This window comes from Globicephala melas, chromosome 13 (genome assembly GCF_963455315.2).
Source record: "Globicephala melas chromosome 13, mGloMel1.2, whole genome shotgun sequence".
Taxonomy (NCBI): Eukaryota; Metazoa; Chordata; class Mammalia; order Artiodactyla; family Delphinidae; genus Globicephala; species Globicephala melas.
The window spans coordinates 12,463,212-12,487,341 of NC_083326.1; the positions used below are offsets into that span (position 1 = coordinate 12,463,212).

Here is a 24,130-nt window from a genome sequence, read left to right on the forward strand (position 1 = left end):
ACTTAGAATTCGAACTCTGTGCACATTCATTTGCCTTGATCTGTATCTGATACTTAAAGCCACTTTGCTGATAAGAGCACAAAAGCTATTATTGGAAGAAGTCCTACACCATGACTGCATTCAGAAAGTCCTGTCCAAGTGGAATTTTTTTGTTTTCTATTAAGTAACATATACACGATATTCATAAAATAGTAAATATTCTAAATAAAATTAGGCATCTTTTCCAAAATGTGTTGGTGATGTTTAATGAAAATGTAGGTTTTTTTGGGCTGATGGTTTCTTGTGTTAGTAGTCGTCAAAAAATGTTGGAACAATAAAGTGTTAGGGCCCTGGTCAGTTCAGGGCGGAGAAAATTTCTGAAGTACTGGGAGTTATTCTGTAGGCTCTTGTAGAATAGAAAACTACTGGAAAGACGTGGCTTTTTAACCACTGCCTCCCATTCAGTTAGCAATTGTAATTTATGACCCTTCAAACTCACTGAAAACATTTTACTAGTGTTTTGCACATACATATTTCTCTCTGAATGTTGGTAGTTAGTATATGTCAATGATAACAGATTGATAGAATGTGCCAGTTACCTTCTGTTCTCACATTCAAGTTGTTTATTTGGCTGTCTTCCTTAAGGGCTCTTCTTTTTTCTAAACATTTCAAATACAAACAAACAGTAAAAAACCACCATTAATGGGAATGAAAAGTTCGCTCTAATGCAGTATCAGTTTACTTAGTTTGAAACAGTTTTGTGATTCCCCAACAGGCCTTGGTGAGTGTGGTAGCGATTAAAGTAAACTATGTTAGGTGATTTGCTGCATAGGTCCTAAGACATGTCTTGTTGTGTATGTGTCACAGAGTAAAAGAGGCTAGAATATAGGTGCAACCTGCAGCTGGGGAAAAGCAATTAGTACATTAACAGGGAGTTGATTAAGGAGACTTGTGTTAATTGTTGGCACTATTATAGAAAAACTCATTGAAAAGAAACTCTGAAATCCGAAGCATGTAAAATCAAGATGTCTTTTAATTTATTGATGGGTACAACATTTTTAAAGCCAAGCAAATGAACGTCATTCATTACTTTGTTCAGTTATTCAGTAAATATTTGGGTACCTCATATGTGGCAGAAATTCTAGGCGCTGGGAATACAGTATAGAACAAAACAAAAATCATCACCTTCTTGGAGCTTGTGTTATAGTGGCAGATTCAGACAGGCTATAAATAAGTATGACACTTGGTATGTTAAATGACTGTAAGTGCTCTGGAGAAGTATAATAAAATACCATGGGAGTGGTGGAGTTTGCAATTTATGCTGGTCAGGAAAGGCCTCACTGAGAAGATGACATTTTAGCAGAGACCTAAAGTGGTTGAAGGAGCTCTAAAGATGGACTTGCCATTACTTGAGATGCGGAAGACTGTGGGAGGGGCAGATTTGGGGAAGAAGACCAGAGACTCACTTTTGAACATGTCAAGTTTGAGAAGCTTATTAGCTATCCAGATGGAAATGTTGAGTAGGAAACTGCATATGTGGAATCAGAAGAGAGCCACCAGCTAGAAATTGGGAAATTGTTAATGTATAGCTGGTATTTAAAGCTGCGAGGCTTGGTGAGATCACTGAGGGAGGGAGGGAGGGAGTATTGCCAGAGGAGAGAAGTCCAAGGACTAAGCTCTGGGTATGCCAATATTTAAAGGTCAGAAAATGAGGAAAAATAGAGACTAAAGCCATGGACTTTAGCCTGCTACTAAAGGTAGCAGGAAAGTGTGAAGACTTGGGGGCCAAGTGAAAAAGTGTTTCAAGGAGGAGGAAGTATGAACTATGCCAAATGCTGTTGGTAGGTCAAGAAAGATGCGGATTATGACTTGACACTGGGTTTAGCAATGGGGAGGTTTTGGTGACCTTGTCAAGAGCATTTGTGTGACAGGTGGAAACTTTTCTATGATCTATGCATTGATATAAGGAGGGGGATAATGTTACAAACGAGGACATTCTGATTTGGAAAGAGGTACATATTTCCTTAAGGTTACAGTTAATAAATGGGGGAGCTGGGTCTGCCCTAGTTAGTGTGACTCTCAAATCTTCATACTTACTCAACACAGCTTACTGATCCCCATATTGTGACAGTTCATCTTCTATTTGGGAAAGCATGTTTGTTTTTTCTTCTGGGTATTTTAATTTATGAACAATGAGAAGCTTCAGTGCTCAGTTTAGAGTTTTGATGACAGTGTGAGGGAAAGCAGTAGGAATGGTTGGGGATGGAGGTGAGATTAGAGGTGGTTCGGGAGATAAGGTTGAAGTTGGTTCTACCAGATGGGATCTGTTTACCTAAAATGTAGGGACTTGGTGGGCATAGTTTGCTTTTAGGTTAATCAGTAACTCTTGAAACTGAGGCAGGTTGGTGATGGATAGAGCATAATTAGCTGCAGAAATTTAAAACGTGATTCATATGCCTCAAAATCTATGAATCATTTTTAAAATTGTGATTTATTTTTGACCAGATAGCTCTACAGTTCTTCAAAACCCAGCTCTTGCTTGCTCAGGGCTGTCTTAGCAATGAGAAGTAAGTGTAGTCTTCTGTTGCCATCTGCTCATGCCACATGTTCTTTTGAAACAGAATACTGGAACTTCCTTTAGCAAAGCCATCCTAAAGTGTCAAGTTCACTGGGAGGAGATTTCTTGCCATTCAAATAAGAGAGGATTATCTTGTCAACTTAGCGACAAGCTTGGTGTTCAGAAGGTGGTGTCCCTCACAGCTGTTTAATTCCAGACACCCTTTGTTCTGAGGAAGCAGCTCAGTAATTCCTTCATGCATTTTATGATCTAGCTATCTCATTGCATTATAATAAACAGTCTTCATTACCTGATTCAGTGTTTTCTAAGTCTTCAATGAGTTGATAGCAAAGGCACAAGCACAAAGAAAATTCATAATATTAATGACTACTTCCTTCATCAAACCATGAATTTGACTTGAACACTTTTGACAAATGATGTAGGGATGTTCTGAGAATCTGAATAAACCTTTAAAGATTTCTTTCTTCATTCATTGCAATGGTGGCAAGTAGGTTTAGTTATTTAGTCTGTAGTCCCTGCTTTTCATAATCCCCATTGGTAGGTGGGTAGTGGAGGCCTGCTTGCTGTTGTTTATGTGTGCCTGTTCTCATGAGAGAGAATTTGAGTTTGTTTTTGTCTGCAGGTCTCAGAGGGCCTGCCTTGGGGCACAGGAAGCAAACAGACCAAGACAGTATTGACTCTCTGGTGAAAATGCCTGTATTCCTGGGCTAGAAATACATCTTGCTTTTGCATTTGAGCATTAGAAAGGCAAGATAGAGAAATGAACATTGATCTGATACTAGATTTTTCATATGTAATCTTTTTTTATAGCTTTTAGAAATCACATGGGATACCAGTATCCCATGAGATTTTGTGAACAGTATGGTCTTATCAGAGTATCACTCCATAGGTTATTCATGGTTTTAAAGGGGAAAATAGCCTTAGTCAAGTGGTCATAGGTGGCATCACTGATAGTGGGACAGTGTGATGTTACGTCTCCTGTGGTGATGCAGTGTGAAGTGTACATCACCTATGAAGGATACTTGCCAAACATGTTTCACTTGAGTTCGATGATGCCTTTAGATCCAACTTCCAGTTTATAGGAAGAAGAGGAGATAGATGAACATGTGATAAATGACATTGTAAATAAAATCAGACAAATATAAAATCTGGAACCTTCTACAAGCAATTGGTTTTGTTTATTTAAAGTTAATACGAAGAGTGAAAGTTAATATGAAAAATGAAGTAGGACTCTTCTAGAACTAAAGAGTAAAGAGGCATCACAACCAAATGCAGTCAGTAAAACTTGAATATTTTACTTACTGGTTTTAAAAAAATTATAAAAGATATTTTTTAGACAGTCAAAGTAATTTGAATATGGACTGGATTTTAGATACTATTAGAGGATTATTATGGTATTGATAATGGTGATTGTGATAATGGCATTGTGTTTATGAAGGAAAATGTTCTTATTTTTAAGCTTGGTATTTAGGGGTGAATTGTCATGATATGTGTAGGTTATTTTCAAATGGCTCAGCAAAAAAAAATCTCTCGCTTTATATACACATTATTGACAACGGAAATTTGACAAAATATTATTTATGGAGTGATCTTGAGTGATCTTTATACTATTTTCAAACTTTTTGTATATTCAGCATTTTTTGTAATAAAACGTTGGGGAGAATCACAAGGGGAAAAGTAAATATCATCTTAAGCCTTTTATTAAAAGAACAATCAAATTTCAAAAATATTCCCTTGGGGGACTTCCCTGGCAGTCCAGTGGTTAAGACTCTGCACTTCCACTGCAGGGAGCACAGGTTCTATCCCTGGTCCGGGAACTAGGATCCCGCATGTCACACGGTGCAGCCACAAAAAAGGATTAATCTCCAAAACATACAAGCAACTCATGCAGCTCAATATCAAAAAAACAAACAACCCAATCCAAAAATGGGCAGAAGACCTAAATAGACATTTCTCCAAAGAAGACATACAGATTGCCAACAAACACGTGAAAGGATGCTCAACATCACTAATCATTAGAGAAATGCAAATCAAAACTACAATGAGATATCATCTCACACTGGTCAGAATGGCCATCATCAAAAAATCTAGGAACAATAAATGCTGGAGAGGGTGTGGAGAAAAGGGAACACTCTTGCACTGCTGGTGGGAATGTAAATTGATACAGCCACTATGGAAAACAGTATGGAGGTTCCTTAAAAAACTACAAATAGAACTACCATACGACCCAGCAATCCCACTACTGTGCATATACACTGAGCAAACCATAATTCAAAAAGAGTCATGTACCAAAATGTTCATTTCAGCTCTATTTACAGTAGCCAGGAGATGGAAACAACCTGAGTGTCCATCATCGGATGAATGGATAAAGAAGATGTGGCACATATATATAATGGAATATTACTCAGCCATAAAAAGAAATGAAATTGAGTTATTTGTAGTGAGGTGGATGGACCTAGGGTCTGTCATACAGAGCGAAGTAAGTCAGAAAGAGAAAAAAAAATACCGTATGCTAACACATATATATGGAATCTAAGGAAAAAAAAAAAGGTCATGAAGAACCTAGGGGTAAGACGGGAATAAAGACACAGACCTACTAGAGAATGGACTTGAGGATATGGGGGGGGGGAAGGGTAAGCTGTGACAAAGTGAGAGAGTGGCATGGAAATATATACACTACCAAACGTAAAATAGATAGCTAGTGGGAAGCAGCCGCACAGCACAGGGAGATCAGCTCGGGGCTTTGTGACCACCTAGAGGGGTGGGATAGGGAGGGTGGGAGGGAGGGAGACGCAAGAGGGAAGAGATATGGGAACATATGTATATGTATAACTGATTCACTTTGTTATAAAGCAGAAACTAACACACCATTGTAAAGCAATTATACTCCAATAAAGATGTTAAAAAAAAATAAAGAGCTCATCTCCACTTTTGTAGAGCAGAAGGGTGAATTTGGAGCTGAGAAACAATAAATTGATAACTGGCACTGGGAAGGTCTTTTGATGACACTTGTATCAATTTTCATCTGAAAGTTTCACCCCCATTCTTGATAAAAATTTTGCTGGGTGTACAATTTATTTTTTCCTCAGCACTTGAAAATATCATTCCATGGTCTTTTGACTTTAATTGAGAAGTCAGCTGTCAAAAAAAAAAAAAAAAATTCCCTTGGGAGTTCTGTGGTTGCCTAGTGGTTAGTATTCTAGGCTTTTACTGCTGTGTCATTCAATCCCTGATAGGGGAACTGAGATTCCACAGGCCGCTGCAAGGTGCAGCCAAAAAGAAAAAAAAAAAAAAAAAGTCCAAATCTAGTGAAAAACAGGGATGAAAGATCCTCCCTTGTTCCTTGAAGTTTTCTTAGAGCTTTCTAGGCCTTCACATAGCTAGGCAGAATAAAGCTGAAAAAATAGGAAGAAGATAATTGGGAGAGTATGCTGTACCAGAAACCAAAGAGAGAGGGTTGAGAATTAGCAAATGATCAGCCGTGTCAAACTAGTAGCTGTGTAAGACTGAATATAATGTAAGGACTGAGTAAGATGGTTAGAAAGAGTAGGTATCAACAGTCCATTAATGTCAAAGAATCCTCTCTTTCCTCACTTCTCTCCTAAGGCCTTGCTTCGCTCTGCAATATTGGAGAGTTCTTTCCTGGAGTATCACATTAGAGAAATGTTGACCTCTTCATGTAGAGGGAGGGCAATCTTGAGCAGCCTTAGATTAGGTGTGTTTGAAGATAGAACCTAGATTACATGAGGCCTTTTGTAGTAAGGAAATGGAAACACTATGTTTAAGACCGTGGGTTTCAAGATGTTGATTGTAATTACAGTGAGAGAAACAGAGAGATAAAATGAGAGAAAGAATGAATGAGAGAGAGAGAGAGAGAGAGAGAGCGATTACTAGATTTACAAGCAGAGGCTATTAACAAGTGAAAGTGTTTTGGACAAAAATGAGATGTGAACATGTTTGAAGGACAAAGCCTAATTTAACTGAAAGACAGATGAAATGGTAGACAGTGAAAGGATAATTAAGGGAGTAAGATCCTTCAAAGAGTCCAGGAAGAATTAGATTTAGCAAAAAAGATGAGATAGTCCTTCCTCAGAAATATCTTGCTTGGCACACAGTGAAAGCTTAATAAATGCTAATTATTGTTATTCTCTGTTTTTTCATTAAGTACATATTGGTCACTTGTAAAAGTCTGTAACTATTCTAGGTGCTGGTAAGTCACCTCAAATCCCAGTGAAATGCAGTTTGCTTGATAATGATTAAATAACAAAGATGGTGGGCTTATGTCGATGATTTGGTTTTACTCTTCAGGGAAACAGATTTTAGTGGAATGGATGCATTTGTAAACAAATAACTACACACAAAGTGACGAGTGTTCTGCACCAGTGTGTAGAAAATCTTGTGAAAACGTGGTTGCAGGAGCAGTGAATCACAGGTTTGGGGACAGGGCACTCACAGCAGAGAGGAGCTAGTGTTGGAACAGGTTATAGGCTAAAGACAAATACTTGTTAAAGTTAAACGGTTTTTTGAAAACTCCATGTTGTGTGTGTATGTGCATCTTTAAAATAAAAGAACCTGGTGAATCACGGCCATGGATTTTATTTTATTTGTTTATTTATTTTGGCCCTGCACATCTTGTGGGATCTTGGTTCCCCTACCAGGGATCGAGCCTGGGCCCCTTGCAGTGGAAGTGCGGCGTCCTAACTGCCGGACCACCAGAGAAGTCCCGTGGGCCATTTAATTTATTTATTAAACTGTCTTTTGGAATACAGTGAAATACCCAAAGGCCGGGGGAAAAAAACCCCTTAAGACCAAAGGATTTATCTTGAGAATCAGGATTCCCACACAATCCAGTCTCTTACTTCTCTTACTCTTCCTTTTCAGAGGTAGTTTTCATTACTGTTTTTTTTTTTTAAAAATTTGGTATCATTACAGAATTATTCTAAACGTTTGTGTGTGTGTGTATTACAGATGTGTGTAGATACATATATATACCCCTTTTAGAACCTAAAATGCGAATGTATTTTATACACTGTACTGCACCTTTTCATCCCACTATATATTTTGGAGATTATTTCATATCTCATGCTGCAGTGTTCCATTGTAAGACTCTAATAATTTATTTAATCCCTGATTTATGGACACTAAAGTTCTTTCCATGTACCCATTAACAATTAGAGAAATTTTCAAGCACACAAAAACAGTAAGAACAATGTAATGAACACTCTTGTACTAAAAGGAACCTCAACGTTTATTTTTACAGTTTGGGTTCCCTGGCAAGCAGATTCTGAGATGGAGATTAGCACTGAGGTTTCTAAGGGAGTGCTTTTAGTCCCGACACCTGGGGAAGGAAGCAGGTTTGGCCAGAGGGAGAAGTTGAGCTGTAATGAGTCTCAGCGGAAGGAATCTCAGTTGAGCCTGGGGGTAGTTCCAAAGATGGAATGACCCTTCAGAACTATACTGAATTGATATGAGGGGGCCTGGCCTTTACTGTTTATCCCTGGATTGATCAGTTGTTGGATGTGGACTGTCCTACTGGAAGGCGGCAAGGTGTCTCCCTTTGGCTGGGGCAGTCGTTAGTGGGGGCTGACAGCCCAGTGCTCTCAGTGGCTGGGGTAATAAGTCCTTTATTCCCGAGGTGCATCTGGATGAGTACCACCCATCACACTTATGTTCCTGTTTCATCTTCATCCCTTCCAATACCTCTTACCCCCTCTTCCCCTCCACCATCTCCCACATGCCAGACCCCAGACATCAGATCATTTCATCCCTAAATACTACAGTTCTACTTACCTTTGAGTAATGTGTTTTAGTAAAATCTTGATTAACCAGATTGACTGGAGAATGAAGTTTTCTGGTAAATGGAATTTTGTGGTAAATGCAGACAACATAGAATAAGGAAGGGTATTTACTTCATTAGGAATCAGGAGGTCTGTGTGTGCCTCTGAGCTCTGAGATGAGTTTGCAGTGTAATTTTGAGAGAGTTGCTGAAGGACCTAAATGTGGCGGGCGGGAGGAGGGGCTCAGCGGCCCCTTCCCATAGTGAGTAGTTATGTTTAGGCAAAACTTTGTAGTCTTCTTTCCCTTTTATGGCAGATTTTGATAAAACTGCGAAACAGGGTTTAATTTTCTTTTCTATCAACTTTGAATTTGGAAAATGTGAGCAACTAAGCTCTTCTGTGCCTATTTAAATTAAGGGAAAAAAAATCCACTAAGGGGATTGCCGCTCACAGAACCTGAGAATAAAACCTCTTAAAGTGGGGTTTGCTCCAGGGGCTGCTAGATAGGTTTACCATTCTGGCTCCCCCAGGCTTGGAGTCAGCGCTGATGTTACAGTTTCACAGTCCAGTCACCAACACCTTCCTTGCCTCTTACCCTGGAGCCAGTCTGTTCTTGGTAACAGTGAGAAGTCCGTGTTCCCACTTTAGTGACACCTGGGTTGTTTGTTAAATTATCTTTAAGGAGGAAGGGCCCCAATGAAGGGTAAACTTGTAATAAATTGGAATTTCAAATATTAGGTACTTGTGTTTATAAAGAATAAATAAATAAATATCCACTCAAATAGATCTCTATAAGATGGTAACGAGCTATATACTTCTCTCCATTTCTATATTAGGAAGGCAGTTTTTTTTTTTTTTTTTGGTCAGTTACAAAAGCCTTTCTTTTACAACTGCTTAAATATCAAAAACAAAAGCAAAACAGCAGGAGGTTGACCCATATTTCATCAACTTTTGCAATGACTTGGTTCACTGATACAGGCAAAGGGTGATTGGATTTTTCCCGTTCACGTGGGACGATTTTTGTTGAGTTCTCTGGTGCCATTTTGTGAACATATTTCCTGAGCTCTAATTTCTCTGAGACCAGATTATGCCTCTGTTTCTCTGTTGCCTCATTACGTTCTTATTTTCCTCTCTCCCTCCTCCCTCCTTCCCCCACCCCCATGCTTGCTTACTTTCTCTTATCACTCTGCTTCGAAAGTAATGTTGCCTAATCTGGCTCCCTGTGCACCAATGCTGAATAAAAATACGGAGACAGAGAAATGGAAGATAAGAAATAGAGAGGCTTTTTATTTTCTTTGCCAGGCAAAGGGAAGGCATAGCAGGCTAGTGCCTCAAGAACTGTGCCCCCCGCTTCCTGGGGAATTACAGGGATTCTTATAGGGGAGTTCTGATAAGGATCAAAATGGTGAAGGTCTTGCATTCTTCTTCTTGCATTATTTCAAAACAGTCATTGCTGGAGTCAGGCAACCTGGTAATTGGGTCCGTTAGCCTCTGGGTTATCGGTCTACATATGACCTCCTTTCTGAAATGCAGACAGCTACAAGGGGTTATTTGCTACAAGAGTTTATAGGCAGAGTAAAGAGTAAATACCAGGTGCAGGGTGTAAATTACCTAAATTACACAGGATTAGGGGTGACAGGTTAGTTTTGTGAAGGACAAATCTAACTATAGACACTACAGATTAGTAACAGTTAAAATAAAACTAGGATTGATTAACTCATGCCAGTTTATGTTTCTTCTCTAGCCTGTTCACTGTTCCCTTTATTTTCCTGGTTATCAGGAGAGGAAAAACCTCATTTCTATTTTTGTTGCAACAGTAACAGTCATTCATGTCTTTTTCTTGCCTCACGCCTTACATATTTCATCAAACCCGATGATTTACTGTTCTGCTATAATGCCTTATATTTTCTTTTTCTTTCAAAACTCTCATCATTTTAGCCAGATTCTTATCACTGCAGCCAGGCTTATTGCAGTAGCATCCCATTTGCTTTTCCTGTATACTATCTCAAATAGTCTTAGCATACTTCTTCTCTGCTTAGATGGATATATAGTTATGGGACCATTAAGTCTCTTTAAACTCTGGTCCTGCTCAAGACCATTGTGAAACCTTGTAGTATCTTCTTACTTCTCAAAACCTAAATTTGTAAATTCTGGTTAGGTGTATAATAATTTATCTCACATATGAGAATCTGAAATTATTGATGACTTCACTGGGCATCAGTATCATAATAATAGTGCCTATTCTTTATGTAGAGGGCGTTTAGTATTTTAAATTGTTTTCTCTTTACTTTTGTTCTTGGAGTACCTTTGTGTAAAAAAACTGTATCGAAATCTATGTTGTGTTTTTATCAATTTGGTGTGTTGAACACCAAGTCCTATCTATTGTATATCTAAAATAGCTCTCATATTCATCTTATTATTACCATTTTCACCACTGCTACCCTTCATCATATATTTATTAAAGACGTCCCATATGGCAGACACTATGCTCCATCCACATCATATGGTGGTAAATACATCGATGTGGTTCTTGTTCTTAGGGAGCTTAAAGACTAGTAGGGGAGACAGCCATTAGACAGAGAAATCCAGAAATAGTAATGAAGTTGTGATACATTTAGGCACCATCTCTCTTACCAGCAGTACTGCAGTAGCCCCACTGGTCTTCAAACCCAGAGTTTTCTCCCTCCCTTTTGTATTGTAGCTAGAGGGATCTTTCTGAAAAGCTAATCAGATTTAAAACAGTTGACCTGTTTTCCATTGCTATCAGGTTAAACTCCAAATTCCTTGAGGTGGGTTACCAAGTTCTTATGATTTAGTGCATGTGGGCTTGTTGTTTCTTGTCTCATTCTGCCTTTGTGCTCTGAATGCCAGCCCTGCTATTTTCACTGTCCAGAAAGAACTGAGATCTCTCACCTTGGGGACTTAGAATATGTGATTCCTTGAGCCTCTTCCTTGGGTAATTACTACTCATTCTCACTCATCATTTCTTCCAAGAACCCTTCCTGAAGTATAGGTTAGGATATCCATCTTTTGTGTCTCCATTAGGTCTTGAGATTCCTCCTGTATCACACTCTGTGGTAGTTGTTTGCATGTGTGTAAGCCCCATTGTGTAGGTCCATGTGTCTATTTTATCTCCTGTTGTAATTCCATGGTATAGACACAGAATGGAAACTTGGGAAATGAGATCAGAATTTAATTTGAAAGCTGTCTTAGTATTGGGATTGGAGTTTGTAGTATTATTTCTAATAACGTCATGCAGAATTGAATTGTCATATTTGCAGATAGAATTGTTTGACAGGCATATACAGTAGTAGTACTTTTTTTTTTTTTTAGTAGTAGTACTTTTATATTGTGTCAAAAAGTCAGTGAAAGATAGTAACCTCTTGAAAAGGTACAACTTTATTAAATGTTAAGCTACAGTGCTGAAAGAAATCAGTAGATGTGGAAGCAGCATGTGAAGAATAGCAGAATCTGTGTTTTAAAAAAATTAATAGTTGCTGATCATCTGCCATGTGATGGATATTTTACTGGTTGCATTACATATATGATCTCTCTTAACCTTTATGACAGCTTTCTGAAAGGAGGGTATTATCGTCCATCTTTTACAGATGGGGAAGCTGAGACCTAGAGGGGTAACTTTTTCAAGATTGCATAGAAGAGTCAGGATTTGAATATAGTTCTTCTGACTGTAAGTTCAGTGTTTTTTCAACTATTATTTTTGTTGTTGTTTTTAACTGAAGTATGGTTTTATTTCTGTATAGAACTGAGAAATAGGTGCAATTAGGTGAAATAGAAATACATGAAATTAAGGTAACCAAAAGAGATGACTTGATTTTTTTATCTCTCAGATCCCTGCTCTTTATGATTTGATTTCTTTGACTTCAAAATGATTCAAAGTTAATTTCATAACTACCTCTTGATGAGAAAACCAAGCCTCAGAAGTGAGATGATACGCTCAAAGCCTGCATGGTTGGTGGCAAAATGAGGGGTAGAATCTAGAACTTCTATTATTTGACTCTAAAGCTTTTTCAGTAAAAGAGTTTTATTTAATAGCCAATGTCTAAATATAAGTTTAAGTCAGATTTGATACAAACATAGATGAAAATTGAATGTTCTTAGTATTCTTCTGTTTTTAGGAGTATCTAGTCGTACAGCATATTTATTTATAACTCTAAAATTTGAAAGGTGGTATTTCCCCTTAATGTATTAGTTACAAAATATGAGTATATTGTACACAATATTTTGGAGAGTTAGTAAGGATTTTCTTCAGAGTTTCTATTACAGTTAATACTATATGGCACTAATCATTTATTCAGTCACTTTTGATTTGGGCCTTTTCCAGAAAAATGTGATTTTTTTTTTATCCCAATGAATCCCTAATGTCCTTGGATATAGAGCAGTGAATTTTGAATTCGATCCCCCCTCCCCCCCACCTTGGTTGGACAGAACTTCTTACCTAATTCCTCAGATAAGCAGTTGTAATAGCAGATAAGCTGATGTAGTATGATCCCCTGGAAAAGATATAGTGAAGTTCTGTAACATTATTTCCTAAGGGAGAATTGCTTTTTGGATAATTAATTTTAGGCTATGTTCTTTTATTTTATTTATTTTTTTGCAGTACGCGGGCCTCTCACTGCTGTGGCCTCTCCCGTTGCGGAGCACAGGCTCCGGACGTGCAGGCTCAGCGGCCATGGCTCACGGGCCCAGCCGCTCCGCGGCACGTGGGATCCTCCCAGACCGGGGCACGAACCCGTGTCCCCTGCATCGGCAGGCGGACTCTCAACCACTGCGCCACCAGGGAAGCCCTAGGCTATGTTCTTTTAAAAGGACATTTCCCTGCTATGAGTTGAATTGTGTTCCCCTAAAATTCGTATGTTGAAGTCTTAACCTCTAGTACCTGAGAATGTGCCCTTATTTGGAAGTCTTTATAAAGGTAATCAAGTTAAATGAGGTCATCGGGGTGGGCCCTAACCCAACATGGCTGTGTCCTTATAAAAAAAGGGAGAGACGTGTACGTAGGAGAACACCATGTGAGCATGAAGTTGGCCTCCTACCAGCCAAGGAGAGAGGCGTGGATCAGATCTTTCCCTTCACAACCCTCAAAAGGAACTAACTGTGACACCACCTACTTTCAGACTTCTAGCTCAAGAGCTATGAGACAACAAATTCTGTTTTTTAAGCCACTCAGTTTGTGGTCAGGGCAGTTTTTAGGAAACTAACACAATGTATTCCCTTATGAAGATTGTTAATTGCCCTTAATGAGAATTCTTCTCAGATTCTGATTGACTGTCAGTTCCTGATTTTCGTTAGAATGTGGATTTGTTTTAGTTTCTGGAGAAGCTGAGTTAGAGATGGATGTGTCTTCTTGTGTTTTCCAATACCTTTATCATGTTATGGGCGATTATTTTCACTTGTTTTAAGAGCTATGAAATGTATTCTTCTTCCAGGTTTCCTTGAGCTCCTTGTCACTCGAATACCAGAAATTTCTTTCCTGTTACATCAGAACAGACACGTCTCCCTGTCACACACATATTCCTTAGTGCTGAATCTGTGTATTTGCATTCTCTTCGAGCTAGGTATATGCATCGAATACGAGTGCTCAAATATCGAGATAAATATTCTTTCCAGATCTCACCATATTGTGTTAGATGCTGTGAGCTTATTTAATTGAGAGAAATCTTTGGTGATATAGCTTAAAAATGAATGCTGTCACCATGGAAGAATGAACTCCTTCCAGATTCTCTTTTTGAGAAAGTCACTGTTGGATATGTTACTCAGCCAGGAACATGCTGTACCAAATTTGTTAAAGTTGGCTCAGTGCTTTGTTTCATTTTCTGATATTAAATAGGAATATGGAAAGAATTGTTAATGTCATAGTAGTCTATGAACTGCTGAACATGATACATAAATGGTTTTAGAAATAGGAAGGGAACTTGGAATTTTTCCCAAGTTGTAGCAAACAACTTTTACCTGTAGCAAACAGATGAAGTTTTGGGGGAGGCAAATTGATGAAAGCCATGAATTCTAACAAAAAATAAAAGATGTAATATACATAGACTGCGTTTGGTAAACATCATTCATAATGTTTTACTTGCCTAATTTTCTTTCCAGGGAAAGGGATTTTAGTTTTAGTTTTATTTATTTGTTTAAAGAGTGTAAGTAGTGGATCAAAGAAAAGACTTTTGCTAAAAGCAACCAGCAGTAGGACCATGGGTATTAAACTAGTTTCTTTCATAGAAAGTGGTTACTCCTTTAAGTGTCTCTGAAAATTTCTTAGGACAATCTTAGCGTTCTAAAGAGTCTACATTGTACGTATATCTTTTGTTGCCACGTAGAAACCAAGCCTATGAGTGACTCCTAGTGTCTCATAAAGTCTGGCAGAGTCTCTGTCTTATATGGAGCCCTCTCTGATTATGCCAGTTTTCATGTCTCTTGAACTTCTCTGAACTAGTATTTAAGTCTTTAATCACACAGTTTGTAACACCTAAATCTAGTTGTTTCACTAACTAGATCTTAATTTTGTCATCTCAAATTTAAACGCCTTTACCAGAACTAAATTTTTATTATTCAGAAATGAGTTTAAAGTTCTTTATCCCTCAGGTTTCAGAGTTTAGAATAAAAGACATTTGTGACTTTGAGACATAATAGGTTTGTACTAAATACGGTGAATGAGTTTCTCAGTGGGCAATATTCTTTTTAATGTTTAGGACACTGTCAAAAACTCTCAGTTTTTCTTGGACATTGCTAACTATTATTGGTTTGGAGACTTAACGAGATTTGGAGACCTCACTTGCCTTGGTAGCGTAGCAGGGTGAGTAAGACCCCGGGTTCTAAGTCAGGCTGCCTGGGTCTTGACTGGGGCTCCATTTCTTCCATTTACACTTTGCAACTCTTTATGACTCACTGTCTTTACATGTGAAAGAAGAGTGCTAATAGTACTTACCGTGTGATTTGTTGTGGGGATTAATTGAGATTTTAATTAGATTTTATATACTTTTATGTATGTGTCTGTTTTATTTATATATATAATGTTTAGAGGAATTCTTGGCACTTAGGAGGTTCAAGTTGGCTTCATAAGAAAAATGTGTAATATGTTTTAGAAGGAAATATAACATTTGACATTATTCTTATAACATTTCCAGGTTTGAAAGCACAATGGCAGGAAACAGCCTTGTTCTACCCATTGTTCTCTGGGGTCGCAAAGCACCAACCCACTGCATCTCAGCAGTACTTTTAACAGATGATGGGGCCACGATCGTGACTGGATGCCATGATGGGCAAATATGTCTCTGGGATCTTTCAGTAGACTTGGAAGTGAGTGTTTGAAGTGCCTATTGTACTTTTCACATATAATAAACTACTTAACAAAAAATAACACAGTTCCAGAATAATTTGACCTCATAATATATCTTCTGTGAGATATATTTTGACTAAAATTGGTATTCAGAATGATTATTTACATGATTCATCAGAGTTGACTTCTGCTGGCTTTTGGCTTGATTTTCAATTATAATATCTATCCTACCTGGCTTAATATGTTACATTTAACATTTTTCAGAAAATTTCTAACCATATTGAAGGAGGTTTCCAAAAAAGATATTAAAAAACAATTTTGAACATTTATACCTTCTAAGGTCAATGTCTTGAAGAGAGCAAAACGTTTTGTAAAACTGTTTGTAAATTTTGTCATATTTATTTTAAAAGTCGCTGTGTATTTTTTGCCATCCTTTACTGGTGTGGAATGCTCAGTGTGCTCTGCTTCTGGGCGCTGGCTCTCTGTGGAGAGACTGTCTTTTTCCATATTTTAACCTCCAATCTCTGACAACTCTCCCCAGGAATTTTTCTGTAAGGGGGAACAGAGAAAATGGGGCGGTAGCTGGCATGGAATGTAGAGGCAAGAAAGTTGATTTTTTTAACTAAACATTTTTTTTTAACAGCCTTATTGAGATAAAATTTACACGCCATACAATATACTCTTTAAAGTGTACAATTTAATGTTTTTTTACTCTGTTCACAGAGTTGTGCAGCCATTACCACAGTCCATTTTAGAACATTTTCATCACCTTGGAAGCAAACCTTGTACTTTGTAGCAGTTACGCCCAATATACCCCCATGTCCCCTGGGCAACCACAAATCTATTTCCTGTCTCTATAGATCTGCCTATTCTGGACACTTTATGTAAATAGAATCATTTAGTATGTGATCTTCTGTGATTGGCTTTTTTCACTTAGCATAATATTTTCAAGGTTCATCCATGTTGTAGCATGTATCAATATTTCCTTTCTTTTAATGGCCAAATGATATTCCATTGTATAGGTATACTGCATTTTATTTGTCTGTTGATCAGTTGATGGGCATTTGGGTTGTTTTTACTTTTGACCATAGTGAATAATGCTGCTTTGAACATTTGTGTGTGAGTTTTTGTGTGGACATATGTTTTTGTTGCTCTTAGGTATTCACCTAGGCATGGAATTGCTAGAACTGAAAAAATGATCCACACACTTGGATGACATGTCAAGGCTAGGGTTACAGTTTGGAAAGTGACTGGAAATGAGTGTTGTAGAACGTGATATGCCTTCAGGATTGATAGCAAACTAAATAGGAATCAGCAGTGTAGTGATGAGGAGAACAAAAGCCCACCACATTTTATTGGAGTTATTTCAAGCAATAAGATTTACTTGTAAGATCTTAGAAACCATTCTTTTACTGAATTTTTTGCATGGATTTCACTAGAATGTTATATTTATTTAAATTCAAGTAAGAGGGATTAAAGGGGGAGAGGAGACTGACTAGGAGAGAAATACATCCTTTGAAAGATACTAAGAGAATTGGACTGTTTACCCAGGGGAAAAGAAGGCTGAATAAAAAGTGGCTTGGTTATTGTCTTTTGATTCATATAGAGGGCCTTCTTAATGTACTTTATAGCAGTCATTTATGCCTATGAAGGACCAATAAGTCATATAACATACAGAGTGGGGAGGGCACAAAATACCTTCTCTTGAGGTCATGGTGTCTTCCCTTCTTTTGTTAGGAAAGGATTCAGAACTGTAGCTAGAACTTTTGCCATGCATATCTTGGTCTCCTTTTACCTGTGGAAAAGGGCAGCCTGGCCTAACATGGTGGCAATAAAATATCTGAGAGATATTGCAGAAGCAGTAGTTTAGTGAGTACCTAGACAGATGGTGATAAGAGTAAAGGAGGGAACCTGTTAATGCAGGTGTTGTCTACAGTATAGTGTTTTAATGCTTCGACTACCTATAAAGCTGTAATTGCAGAGAATTAAACTATAATTGCAAAGAATAGTATAATACATGGCATTAATGAACGAAGTGAAACATTGTGGTAAGAGCTCAGATGTTGCAGGTGGGTGAAGTTGGCTTCATTCTTGGCTACTGTAGTGTCTAGCTGTGTGACTTTTGGCAGTTTTTAACCATTTGATGCCTAAGTCTTGCCATTTTTCAAATAGGATCAACTACACAAGGTTGTGGTAAGGATTCTATGAAGGAATGTGTATTAAGCAGTTATCACAGTGCTTGTACATGGTAAGGATTTAGTTAATGAATGTAATTGTAGCATCTCAGGTAGTAGAAAGAAAAAATTGCTAAAGGGGGAAACAAAAGGAGTGCTGATTGTTGGCTGACTATAGAACTAGTAGCCTCAAAGTTCCAGATTGGAACATTGATGTTAGTGTTTACTCTTAAGAACTGACACATCACATCATTTTATTCTAAACATCACACCTTGCCACTGATAACTGTCACTTTTGAACTGTGGTCTTTGATGATGGATGGTTTTTTGAATATGTTGAACAGATTATCTTTGTACTGATTATGTGTGAAATGTTTATTAGTTAATAACTACGACATAAATTTTTATGGGATATGGTGAGATATAGATAAAAGGTATAAATGTAACAATATGCCATATTTTTATTTTTCCTCCAGTTATATTAATACTTACTGTGTGAAGCCTCCAACTTTGTTCTTTCTCAAAATTGCTTTGGCTATTTGGTGTCTTTTATGGTTCCACACAAATTTTATCATGGTTTTTTCTATGTTTCTATTTCTGAAAAACACCGTTGGAATTTTGGTAGGATTGCATTCACTCTGTAGATTGCTTTGGGTGGTATGGACCTTTTAATAACATTAATTCTTCCAACCCAAGAACGTGGGACATCTTTCCCACGTTATTTATTTCTTCTTCCACTTCTTTCATTAGTGTCTTATAATTTTCAGAATACAGGTGTTTCACCTCCTTGGTTAAATTTACTTCTAAGTAATTTATTCTTTTTGATGCTATTGTAAGTGGGATTGCTTTCTTAATTTCTCTGTCAGATACCTTGTTGTTATAGAAACAACTGATTTTTGTATGTTTATTTTGTATCATGCAACTTTTCTGAATTTGTCCATTAGTTCTAACAGTCTTTTGGTTGGAGTCTTTAGGATTTTCTACATATAAGATCATGTCACCTACAACAGAGACAATTTTACTTCTTCCTTTTCAATTTGGATGCTTTGTTTGTTTAGTTTTTTGCCCAATTGCTCTGGCTAAGACTTCCAGTATTATGTTGATTAGAAATGTCAAGAGTAGCTATCTTTGTCTTGTTCTTGATCTTAGAGAAAAGGCTGTTAGCTGTTGAATATGATGTTATCTGTGGGCTTGTTGTATATGGCCTTTATTATGTTGGGGTACATTCCTTCTATACCCAATTTGTTGAGAGTTTTTAATCATGAAAGGATATTGAGTTTTGTCAAATGCTTTTATTGCCTCTATTGAGACGATTATGTGATTTTTATACTTCATTCAATTATTTTTGTTCATTTTTCTAGATTTTGGTGGGAATACAGTCAGTTCTAGTTACTCTATTATGACTGAAAATGGGTTTTTCTAGCAAAGCCATGTACATTGAAAATAAAACTAACAATTGGTAAATTTGATTTTCTTGGGAGAAATTAAAGAATTGACCAAGAGCATTTTTTTTTTTTCCCCAGTGGAGGAACACAGAGTCTCTGTATAGAAATGGGGTTGGATGTATGAGAAAATTTTGGATGTATGAGAAAACATTCTAGGCCTGTTCTAACCATAAACAATGATTGTATTTTTCTTTTAATTATAATTATGCAAAATAAGGCTAAAGTGATTTTGATTCTTTGCAAAATGGATATCATGAAAGGGGCTTTAAAGGTATTAATCATATTCCGTTTTTTTAAACTGGGTATTGAGTATGTGGTTATGTATTTTTTTTATGTCTTGTACATGTGTTACAAATATTATTTGTATGTATTAAATGTTTAAGAAAGATATCCTGAAATTACTTAAGGCCTTGAAGTAACCTGAAATGATAGCTTGCAGTTTGGTACAGAGTAGATGAATTTGGGGGCTGATTGCTAGACTATTTTAGAATAGTGGGTATTAAGCCATCCTTTCATAAGGCACTATGGCACTAAATCATTAGTCTGTGAAGGTCAGTCTGGTTCCTGATAGTCAACATTGATATCAGCTTTTGGTAGGGTACCTATTCTCTATTTTTTGTGTTTGGGGATGTCAGTCTAGAGACTCTAAATGTACTTTCAAATCATGTAAAGTATTATTTTAAAAATAGGTGAGGTTAAATTATTTTATATACTAATACACATTCTTAACCTGATTTCTCAGTGTATTGGAGCTTAGTGCTAAACGCTGCCCTGCTTTAAATCCTGGTTCCATCATTCTCTGCGTGATACTGGGCAAGTAATATCACCTCTTGGTTTTCCACTTTTGACTTTAGAACTACGTGGTGGGATGATTGTGCGCATTAAATTGGTGGGCGTCAGTGTTTTGCAGCTCTTAGTTTTTGATGTTCTGAGCAGTTCTTCTCAAATCTGTATCTGTATATTGTACTGAATATTTAACAGGATTCCTAAAAATGATTACTTAAAAAATTTGGTACTAATATCAACATATTTGTGTATTTCTAGGTTAATCCTCGAGCACTGTTGTTTGGTCACACAGCTTCAATCACCTGTTTATCTAAAGCTTGTGCTTCTAGTGACAAACAGTATATTGTGAGCGCATCTGAGAGTGGGTAAGTATTTTCATATTCACTTTTCTCCTCATAAGTCTGTACTGCAAATAGTACCACTGTATTAGTAAGTAGGAATTTTTGTTTTTCTTTTGGGGTGTCTTTTAAATAAATGCCTCAGTTGTTTCAACATAAAGATATTTGAAATATGGTTTTCAAAATGAATTTTATCTTTATTAATGATTTTTATAATACTTTGTATTTTATTGTAATTTATGATTATGTTTTTGCCTTGCTTTTGAGAAACTCAGAATACCATAAAATTTAAAGAATGATCATTAATCCCCAAGGCATTTTTGCTGAATTGGCCGACAACTCTGAGAGTTTTAAAAAACCTCAGTGATGCTAGGCTAGCATAAATTTGGAAGACGAAGCCACGCAAAAGTTTAAACAGTTATATTGATGTACATTAATGCACTAATATGGCTACATGTATTCCTAAGGCTCAGAATAGAGCTTGCTTTTAGAGACGTAAGTCATTGAACAGTATTTGTAGGGTCTAGAGTGTGGGGAATTAAAAGAAAAAACTTTTAGAGTGTTTAGAAAATTGTGTATTTACACAATATGTTATTGAAGGGAGTTGGGGAACTGGAAGAGAATTATTTAAGAACTTGTCCCTTCTACTCCTCATAATTTATGAATTTGAAAAGAACCTTGTATAACTGAAAGGCAGCAGCAGGTGAAAATATAGTACCTTTTGGCCAATTAAAGGATAATTCATATTAGAGTGAATATTCTAAATAGATCGGGTGAATTTCCTTTGAAAAATTTATACCATATGAGATATAGGAAAAGACATCTTAAAGAATACCCTAATATCAGGATCATTACATTTTATTAATGTTGTCTTCTGTTAAATAAATCTTAAATTTATTTCTTTAAAATACAAGGCATATTGACATTTCTAATTTCAAATGTTGTATCTTTAGTGTGAGATAAAGCTTTTTTCTTTTGGTATGCATGCAATAAAACTTCTGCAATAAATATGGAATTAAAACTGGAATATTATATTTAATTTGCAAAGATTTGGAATTCAGTTGACCTTAAGTTTTGCTTTTTGCAGTGCTAAGTTTTCTAGTAGGTTGATAACCGATGGAAAATTGCTGTGGTTTAAATTAAAAGTTTATTCCTAGTTTTTGCCACTTGCCCTTCATATATCACTTAGGACTGTGCTCTGCTTCATAATTCTCCTTGCTTTGAGGCTGAGGGTGAAGGAGCCGCCTCTATCTGGTATAGAGGCAGAGGAGGAGAGTTCTGGAGGGTCTCATATCAGTTCTGTTCAGAACTACTCAGAAGACTCCACCAACTAAAAGGGAGCCAGGAGGTACAGTCCTCCCAGGTGCCCAGAAAGAATGTGGATCAAGGTGGGGGTGGTTAGGTTGGAGGGGAGTTTAGGACGGTGGGTGGGAGGACCCGAATTTTTGATGAACAGCAATAATGACTATATACTATCAATACTTTTTCAGAAATATGTCAGTTTTAATGGAAGATTAATTTTCAACCACTGTGACAAAGTTGAACAGTGCTTCCAAAACTCAGATTTAAAGTCAGCTGTTATCTTATTTTATAGAGAGATGTGCCTCTGGGACGTGAATGACGGCAGATGTATTGAATTTACAAAATTAGCTTGCACACATACTGGCATACAGGTTAGTATCAATTTCTGTAACTGGCCAAGTCAGCACAATTTATTATAGGTGTACAATTGAAAAAATGTTTTTTAAACATTGAGTCTATATTTTTATATGAGAAGTGGGTGGGGATGGGTAATAGGACAGGAAGACTAGAATTAGAGTAGTAAAAGTATTTTTCATAAGACAGTGTAGTGGGGGAGGAAAACAAAGACGAGGAGACTAATGTTGAAAGATGTAACGTAAGCCATTGTCACTGCTGCTTCTGCTCTCTCTATCCTGGTTACCCAGGTGAGAGACCTTTTACTGGTTGGGTAAGTGTTCTAGATCCTAAATAATGGAATTCTCTCTTGCTAAAGCCTTGGTGATTCCACTCATGATTGACACAGTCCATTTGGGGGATGATACCCTTTTCCTTGCTTGTGCAGTTGGTTCTTGAGTTCGTGTTTTGACTTCACAACTCTGTAAAAGAAAGGACCATTTCATATGACTGGCTGACACAGGAATTTGCACAGGAATTTATAGCTTCTCACTTACATTCCTGGTATTCTTCCTTATTCTTTCATAACTGTCAAATTCTTTGTGCTTCAAATTACTCATCATTTACTGTGTTGAGTGTTGGGAAATTACAATGTATATAGAAAAATGTGATTTATGTTCTCAATGGGGAAGAAGAGGGAAGAGAAGAGAACTCACATTTATAGCAAATATTATATAGGTGTTTCTTGTATGGTTTCTCATTTAGGCCTCCCCACATCCTTACAAATTAGGTAAGAGTATATCCTTTTATGTATAAGGAAGCTGATAGCCGGAGTGATTAAATGACTTGCCCCAGTCTCACAGTGAGTCATTCCTGGCACTAGGATGCCAAACCAGCTTTATCTGACTCTAGGGACTGTTCTTTCTGTTACATCATACTGCCTCCCTTAAAACAAGTAAAATCATTTGTTGAGAAAGAAGACCTTCTGTGCTAACACAAGTTAGACAAGCAAAGGAAAATTTTCACAGATGGTTAGTGTGATATAAATCTTTGGTGACTACTTATTACCCTGGCAAAGTCCTTTTAAAAATTGCTTCTTCAATGCTGTTACGGCATATACTTTTTATTTAAAGGGCCTGTAGTATTTATTTTTTATCATATGAAGAATCATCAAGATTTATAAAGAGAAAAGGGATAATAAAATCATTTAGATTCATTGACTTTATAAATAATTTAATTGGAAAATTATACATAAGTATCAAACTCATTGGATATAAATATTTTAACTGTTGTATAACTTTATGATTTAAACACTTTCGGTTTATATTTTAGGAAAAATTATCTTTATTCAATATATTTTCAGTGCCTGCTATTTATCGGTTCCTGTATTAGGCCTTCTGTATTTAGATTGGCAGCCATCTCTAAGTAGAAGATGCTTTCTGGCATTTACTAATGTGTGTGACAGGTGTTTCCTGGGTGATCCTCACCCTCTCAGGTTCAGAAGCAGGTTTTTTTAAAAAAAAATTTATTTATTTCTTTTTGGCTGCGTTGGGTCTTCATTGCTGTGCGCGGGTTTTCTCTAGTTGCGGCGAGCGGGGGCTACTCTTCGTTCCAGTGCGCGGGCTTCTCATGGCAGTGGCTTCTCTTGTTGCAGAGCACAGGCTCTAGGCACGTGGGCTCAGTAGCTGTGGCTCGTGGGCTCTAGAGCGCAGGCTCAGTAGTTGTGGCGCACGGGCTTAGTTGCTCCGTGGCATGTGGGATGTTCCTGGACCAGGACTTGAACCTGTGTCCCCTGCATCGGCAGGCAGATTCTTAACCACTGTGCCACCAGGGAAGTCCCCAGGTTGTTCTTATATATGTAGAAATGATGAACCTTGATGGCATTGGCACTTACTGAAATCATAAGGAAGTGCTAGCTTATTAAATTATCATGTGGGGGTGTCCCTTTTTAATATTTGGAAAACCTGTTTCTCCATTGGGGCACCTTTCTTGCCCGTATCAAAGTGTCTTGGAAGCTAAATCAGCATCCGGAAGATGGTTTGAGAATATAACTTTCAAGCAAAAGTGAGAGGCATTTAGTCAGGCATATCTAATAAAATATCCCTGCCCTCAGGACAGAGCTCT

General features: G+C 37.2%; 1 protein-coding gene across 6 annotated transcripts in view; it reads left to right on the top strand.

The window, feature by feature from the left end:
- The window catches only part of WDR7 (WD repeat domain 7), a 374,489-nt gene that overhangs the window by 5,874 nt on the left and 344,485 nt on the right, over positions 1-24,130 (top strand). For 5 of the 6 annotated variants that reach the window (XM_060310354.1, XM_060310358.1, XM_060310357.1 and 2 more), the window contains exons 2-5: positions 11,943-12,022; positions 15,477-15,648; positions 20,292-20,398; positions 21,966-22,044. In XM_060310354.1, coding sequence (XP_060166337.1) covers positions 15,490-15,648; positions 20,292-20,398; positions 21,966-22,044 — 345 coding nt within the window. In that variant the 5' untranslated portion in view covers positions 11,943-12,022; positions 15,477-15,489. The remainder of the gene's footprint in view (positions 1-11,942; positions 12,023-15,476; positions 15,649-20,291; positions 20,399-21,965; positions 22,045-24,130) is intronic. The other variant, XM_060310355.1, reaches the window with a different exon arrangement.